Source organism: Numenius arquata, chromosome 2, assembly GCF_964106895.1.
Source record: "Numenius arquata chromosome 2, bNumArq3.hap1.1, whole genome shotgun sequence".
In the NCBI taxonomy this organism is placed as follows: domain Eukaryota; kingdom Metazoa; phylum Chordata; class Aves; order Charadriiformes; family Scolopacidae; genus Numenius; species Numenius arquata.
In genome coordinates, this window is record NC_133577.1 from 93,641,388 (window position 1) to 93,649,118 (window position 7,731).

General features: G+C 44.6%; 1 protein-coding gene across 2 annotated transcripts; it reads right to left on the minus strand.

Moving 5' to 3' along the window:
• Positions 1-1,604: 1,604 nt before the first annotated feature.
• YEATS4 (YEATS domain containing 4) lies at positions 1,605-7,050 on the minus strand. 2 transcript variants are annotated; one of them, XM_074168852.1, is made up of 7 exons: positions 6,962-7,050; positions 6,648-6,767; positions 6,155-6,221; positions 5,961-6,055; positions 4,444-4,536; positions 4,279-4,366; positions 1,605-2,206 (listed from the first exon to the last, which is right to left on the minus strand). In XM_074168852.1, exons 1-7 carry the CDS (start codon positions 7,010-7,012, stop codon positions 2,037-2,039), a joined length of 684 nt encoding a protein of 227 aa, XP_074024953.1. In that variant the 5' UTR covers positions 7,013-7,050; the 3' UTR covers positions 1,605-2,036. The 2 variants fall into 2 exon arrangements, with proteins under 2 accessions (XP_074024953.1, XP_074024954.1); XM_074168853.1 differs by lacking the exons at positions 5,961-6,055; positions 6,155-6,221 and having other exon boundaries at positions 2,037-2,206.
• Positions 7,051-7,731: the final 681 nt, after the last annotated feature.

The following is a 7,731-nucleotide window of genomic DNA, read 5'->3' on the forward strand; positions in this document are numbered from 1 at the left end:
GTTGGGTGGAGAATGGCTGGAGAGCAGCCCCGAGGAGAAGGACTTGGGAGTGCTTATGGATGAGAAGCTCAACATGAGCAGGCAGTGTGCACTGGCAACCCAGAGAGCCAACCGTGTCCTGGGCTGCATCAGGAGAAGTGTGGCCAGCAGGTCTCGCGAGGTGATTCTGCCCCTCTACTCTGCGCTCGTGAGACCCCTCCTGGAGTACTGTGTCCAGCTTTGGAGTCCTCAACACAGAAAGGACATGGACCTGTTGGAACGGGTCCAGCGGAGGGCCACGAGGATGATCAGAGGGATGGAGCACCTCTCCTATGAAGACAGACTGAGAGAGCTGGGGTTGTTCAGCCTGGAGAAGAGAAGGCTCCGGGGAGACCTTATAACAGCCTATCAGTACCTGAAGGGAGCCTACAGAAGAGCTGAAGAGGGACTCTTTGTCAGGAAGAGTGGTGACAGGACAAGGGGCAATGGTTTTAAATTGGAAGAGAAGAGATTTAGATTAGATATAAGGAAGAAATTCTTTACAGTGAGGGTGGTGAGGCACTGGAACAGGTTGCCCAGGGAAGTTGTGGATGCCCCATCCCTGGAAGTGTTCAAGGCCAGGCTGGATGGGGCTTTAAGCAACCTGCTCTAGTGAGAGGTGTCCCTGCCCATGGCAGGGGGGTTGGAACTAGATGATCTTTAAGGTCCTTTCCAACTCTAGCCATTCTATGATTCTATGATTCTATGAAAAGAAAAAAACCCAACAAAACAGACCGGAGATGTTACAGGCAAAAGACCATGTACAGATTTTTCAGGGGGAACAGTTGCTAGTTACTTGAGAATAAGCACTGGGTTTGCGTGGCAAGGTTTTGGCAGTGGGGGGGCTACAGGGGTGGCATCTACGGGAAGCTGCTAGAAGCTTCCCCCATGTCCAAGAAAGCCAATGTCAGCCAGCTCCAAAGATGGACCTGCTGCTGGCCAAGGCTGAGCCCATCAGTGACAGTGGTAGCCCCTCTGCGATAAAGTATGTGAGAAGGAGGAAAAAAAAACCTGTGCAACAGCAATTGCAGCTGGAGAGAGGAGTGAGAATATGTGAGAGCAACGACTCTGCAGATGCCAAGGTCAGTGAAGAAGGTGCTCCAGGTGCTGGAGCAGAGATTCCCCTGCAGCCTGTGGTGAAGACCATGGTGAGGCAGGCTGTCCCACTGCAGCCCATGGCGGTTAATGGTAAAGCAGATACCCACCTGCAGCCCACGGGAAGGACCCACGTTGGAGTTTGTGGAGGACTGTCTCCTGTGGGAGAGATCCCACACTGGAGCAGGGGAACAGGGTGAGGAGGAAGGAGGAACAGGGACAACATCTGATGAACTGACCACGCTACAGTACAAATATTAAAGAAACTTCTACAAAACAGGAGCGGAATAATTTCCTGCTTCTGAGCATAACTTGTATAATTGATGCATTTAGAAGTGTTAAAGCAGATAGGCTAGAAACTCTTATCTGTAGGTATACCAAGTTATTTAAAATCCTGTTTTCAGAAAGTTTTTTTCACTGTGCTAATAACAGACAGACAGGCAGAAAACACTGTAACCAGATTTGAGCAGCTTGCATACACAAAAAATATTAACATAAAAAACCGCATATTTTATTTTCAGCTTTAAAGATGCATCTCTAAACAGCCAGTAGAAAAAGCAAGTAAAAAAAGTAAACAACATCGTTTTGTAAAATCACGAACTAATACAAGACTTAATACAAAGTTTTCATATACCACTCAAAGCAGCTTTTTTTTAAAAAAAAAAAAAAAAAAAAAAAAAAAGTAGTCTGGTCTCTAAGACTTCTTCTACTTGAAATAAGTCGTTAAGTACCCACAGATCTTAACTATAAAACAAGGATACATTCTTTCTTTTTTCTTCCATTTATGAAGTCAATCTCCACTTACTTCAATCATTTGCAAGTGAAATTCACAGAGTCTGTTACAGAACTGAGGAGAACACCTACAATTCCATGATTGAAGTCCTTCCGTTTTCAGTACAGGCTCTTTATCAAGTCAACATTGGTCACATATCTTTAGACTGATCATCTTCTTCAAGTTTTCTGATTTCGTTCTTTAAACAGTTGATGGTTTCCCGACTTGCTTTTAGTCTTTCTTTAAGCTCAGCAATTTCAAAACTAGTTTTCTTTTTGGCAGCTTCCAGTTTTTCCCTGGTTTTTACTTCAAGATCTGCAACTGTGGTGGTGAGAAAGAAAAATAAATATTGTAAGTACCATGAAAAGTTGTAATTTTATTTTTTTTTTTAATTGCAACAGTAATTTGGATGGTGTGCGTCCTGAAAAAAAATCTATTACTGTTAGCCGTAGAGATTCAATGATTGTAGTCAAAATCATGTCCAAATAAAAACCTGGAATTAAAAAAGAAAAGAAAGCTTGTTTTGTGGCCTCATTCAAGCCATCAGTTTTGTGGCTGGAGTTAAATAATTCACTAAATCATTTCCCAGAGTTCTTTAAGTGGGAGAAAAAAAAAACCTGACGTGGCAACAGCAAATAAACTGGAGATTACAGAGAATTGCAAGTAATTTATATGTGGTGCCCAGTGACGGCGCATGAGGCTGTGGGCATAAACTCAAACAACAGGAGGTTCCCTCTGAACATCAGGAAACTTTCTTGTACCGTGAGGGTGACCGAGCACTGGCACCGGTTGCCCAGGGAGGTTGTGGAGTCTCCATAGAGACATTCAGAAGCGACCTGGACATAGTCCTGAGCAACCAGCTCTAGATGGCCCATGCTTGAGCAGGGGTTGGGACAAGATGAGCTCCAGAGATGCCTTCACACCTCAACCGTTCTGTGGTTCCTTTTCCATGGATTGTAAACACTTTCTACTCTCCGTCTCACCGGAGTTTAATTCTATGAATCTAAAGGATTTAGTGGTGCTGCCTTCGCTCTTACGAATATCTGACATTGGGGCAGCTCAATCTGGTTTACTGATATGCCCTAATTATATTTTTTATTTGTTCACGAGTTTTTGGACAAAGCTGGTAAAGCCAGCAAATCAATGGAGGCCATGGATAGCCCTTCGTATCCCATATATTACATAATTGTGGCCAGTGGCAAAAAAAAAGTCTTCATTTGTATCTGTTTCAGTAGCATATTTTAAGGAAATATACATTAAAAAAAACACAAAAAATTTTATCTATACCCAGGAGACACATCCAGGAATTTTGAGAGAAGTTTAAATTTGGACAAGATTTTTTTTATGATTCAAATTATTAAACATTTTCTACACGTAAAGTGTAACAAACAACGTGCAGTATAACAAAAATCCACCTCAAGACTGGCTACACTGCGGCAGAAAATACAAGGGGCTCCCATGTCCATGCACCCGAACAGACAGAAGGCAAATCGGAACCCTAACTTTGGGCAGCTTCAAACTCACAGAGACCACTCTGAACTCTAGGTATTCACCGTCTAAAAACACCTGACATTTATTGTCAGGGGAATATACAGATAAGCCAAAGGCCAGGGGAGCCGGACTACGACGGCATTACAGTTTGTAACTAACAAGGTAGGATTTGGGCTCAATAAATATTCCATCTGCTTTCCAAAAGTAGAAGATAAGAGACGGAATTCAGAAGATCAGAAGAGGAACCATCACTAAATGCATTATATTTTATGAATCAATGTCTTTTATTTAATTCTCTTAATATTCTGGTTTATATTTAAAGACAGATAAAGACACAAAGAACATTAAGCTATACTGAAGAAGTAAGTTATGAAATGACCTACAGTTAAAGAACTAGACAGAAAGGAAAGAGACAGGAAGAGCTTTCAGACACTACTCTATCCCAAAAGGGCTGCTGCTTTGACTAAACCTGTACTAACTGTTCTGTATTTCAGTGCTTAAAATGTGATCTTTGCTTATAGTTAACATCCTGATGAGCTGAACAAAACTTTATCACAAATACAGTGGCCTTAATTTATTCTCTGTTTTAACTCATTTCAAAGACATTAAGATGACACAGATCATGCCATCACTTTTCATACTGAGTAATTCTTAATTCATTTTTTTTCAGCAGGCATACACATCAGAAAATCTTAAATTTTTTCAAATAAGCATTAGTAACTTTGCAAAAGTTGAAGCTAATTTACTGCAAAAATACCACTTTTTAGCAGCATCCAGATCCATTGGACTGTTAAATCCTGGGGGGGGGGGCGGGGCGGTGGGACACAACAACCCCAAAACACTAAAAGCAAAACCAACTATTGTTTATTTCTAAAATTAAAATAATTTAATTTTTAACTTACACTCTGTTTCATGCTTATAAGCACCTAGCGTTAGCTGACGAGACGTTGTTAGCAGCTGCTGCATCATTGCAGTAGGATCTTGAAATATCTAACAAAGGAGAAAAACACATGGTATCACTCATACTCTTCAAAATAACGTGAGGATTACATTAAAAATTTACATACCATTTCATCATAGAATTCAGAAACCACAGTTTTCTTTCCCAGGATGGCATTGGTATCAGATTGAAAAAGCTTCAGCAAGTGATACAAGGTTACCTGTAAAAAGACAGAATTTTCTTAGCTTGACAACTGTAGGGAAATACAAGTCTTCTAGATACCAACAAGCAGTATTTGTTCTTACTAAACAACCATACAGGATTTAAAAAATCTTTCAGGAATGCAAAAAAAAAAGTCATATAACTTCAGTAGAATTACTTAAATTTAACAGTGTTAAACACACAAACTATGCAACGGCTTCCTGATACTTTTAAGGTCTATGCAAGTGGTTTAGGACTGGTGTATAAAAACTACTAAGACCTTCTCGCAAACATTTAGGTGATTTAGTTCAAGCTGACTTTGCCAATTAATCAGTTTGAAAGTGCTTTCTGTGACCTTACTATCCCTTCTTGTGAAGGAAAAACACTAGGGGCGCCTGCGAATAGCTTTCCACTGAAATTTATCTCTTGTGGAGGTACTTTTCCATAACTGCACTACAAATGGCAGGAGCTGGAGAGGATCAGGAGCCCTCTGCCCGGCCCTGAGGAACCGCTGACCGCTTGGACCATGACCAGGGAAAAGGGCACGCAGTCTACAGTTCTTTCTTCCATGAACAGGCCTGTGGAAAAGAGCAATGCCTCACCCCGGTTGGTACTTCCTGGAAACGAAGAACGAGACAGGCACCAAAACTGCCTTCCAAGAACAGCCGCAAAGAAAAAAAACAAACCCAACCAACTTTCGGACAATTTGCTCAAGCCATGAACGGAATTAATAGGACAAGTCAGGATGCCACTGAGCACAAAGCACAGGAAGCCCTTTCTAGTCTAGTATCAATTTTCACATACTCAAGAAAAACACAAGATTCAGTTTTCACCTCATTTGGCAAAAAAAATGGCTAAAGCAAAAGGATCGCTGTAGTTCATGTGACAGAGGGAACTCAGTCTTTCCAGAAATAAACATCCCCTGCCACTAAAATACATCAGTCAAGTTTCCTACCTAAACCTGGACAAACCTACCCACAAGATATGTCCAAAACACAGGATGGGAAGAAAGAAATTCATTCCAGTGCTTTATTCAATGAGAAAAGTGTCTTATCCTGGTTTTCCCAGGAAAGGGACTAATGCTATCATAGTACCTTTGCCCTTTTTGACTAACACTGATAGAAAAAAAAAAGGTAATTAGAATATTCTAATATTCTATAACTAGGAAGCCACATAGAAGGGAAATCGTCAGTATGTGCTCAGCCCAGTTAAGATGCAACATGTGGTCACATATTAGTAAACGTCAGAGAAACCAAACGCAGGAAAAGCCATCATGAATGCCGGTAGTAAAGCAGAGAAACAGGACAACGTGGCCAACCATTAAATACATTTCCTACAAAACCAGGCTTCCATGGCTGATGGGACTTATTTTCACCAGCAATAGCCTACAGCACAGCTTGAGACCACCATAATTAAGTGTTGTTACAAGGTCAATGTACTTACAGGTCTTTCGTTTGGATCAATGAAAAATATCTTAATGATTATTTCAAATTCACCCCAGCCTGTTTCGGTGATTTCATATGGTGGTTTGGTAACAACTGCAGTAGGAAACAGAAGTGTTAATACGGGTGATAAAGCCTCAGTGGAACTAATCAAAATCCCAGTTTTAGGAACAAATGCCCAAATGCAAGCCCCACCTCTTAAAGGATTTCCGTAGCTTTCATGCAACTTGAATTGAATTTTTTTCACATAGGCAGACATATCCTAAAACAGAAATGTAGTTTCTGATTATTTACACAGCATGCCAAACTGCTGCTTATTTATCCATCCTGCCTGCCTATCATTTCTTCTGACGCAGCTGCCTTTAAAAACAGTAGGAAAATAAGAAGGTAAATCCAAGAATTAATGCTGCTGCTCCAGCAGTATTTCGTCTCCATAACTGCTCTCTGGTTTTCCCCTGGCCTGGAAAGATCACTCCAAAAACACCGGAGGAAGAGTGTCTTCCCTCTCTTTTTTGTTTTTGGAGACCCACCTGCCCCTTCCCCAAATCCCGGCTTTTTAAAACCCTCGCTCCCTTTTGCGGGATGCTGCTGAGGGACCCTCACACAACGACACCAGCGGTGACATCCTTCCGCAGCCCCTTACGAGGCCGGGGCCGGGACCACCCCCCGTTGACCCCCACACACACACCTCGTTTCTGTAGGGCTTGACGTAAACCGTCCACTGGTGCGTGTGGCCGTCCTCTTCCCTTTTCTTCCCGAAATACCGCGCCACGTTCCCATACACGATCGGCTTCACAATGGTAACCCCCTTAAATAAAGAAAGGGAGAGATAAACAAATAAATAAATGAATGAAAACCCCCAACTGACAAGTATTGACAAGCATTAAGCTGGTGCCTGCAAAGGTCCCGCTCCTCCCGCCCGTCCTACCGCCGGGCCGGGCCGGGCCGGGCCGGGCCGGGCCGGGCCTCCCTCCCTCCCTGCCGCCAGTGCCGGTTCCGCACCTTCACCCTGCCCCCGGAGTCAGGCCCGAACTCAGCCATTCTCTTGAACATATTGCCCCGGGGGGGCGCCGCCCGCAGCCGCGCCGCCCGCGCTCAGCTCCCGCCCCGCTGCCGCCGCCGCCAGGCCCCGCCAAGGCCCGGCCCGGCCCCGCCGCAGCCCTGAGGGGTGGCACCCGCGCGACGGCCATCCCCCGCGGCTTCCGGCGGCGCGCTGGCGTCACGGCGGCGGGCGTGGCGCGGCGTCCCGGCGGTGGCTGAGTGACGCCGTGGGGGGCCTGGTGGGCGTAATGGCGTGGGGGAGGCGGAGGAAGGAACAGCAGCGCAATGAGGAGCTGGGGAGGTACGGTGAGATGGGCTCCTTCTAGGAAAGGCTGCCAGGGGGCCATAGCTCAGCTCGACCGCGGAAGAGCGGCAGGGAAAGAGCGGGTAAAGGGAGAGGCTGTAGAAAACACCTGCAGTCTGTGCCAGCAGAGATGGACTAACCCGACGCGATCCTAACATGTGCCTGCTCACTGTAACAAAGCTTGTTAAATGGAAATTTAACGGGCACAAGCTGGAGCATAGGAAGTTCCATTCAAATATGAGGAGAAACTTCTTTACGGTGAGGGTGACAGAGCACTGGAACAGGCTGCCCAGGGAGGTCGTGGAGTCCCCTTCTCTGGGGACCTTCAAGACCTGCCTGGATGCAGTCCTGAGTAATGTGCTATGGGCAATCCTGCTTCAGCAGGGGAGTTGGACTAGATGATCTCTAGAGGTCCCTTTCAACTCCC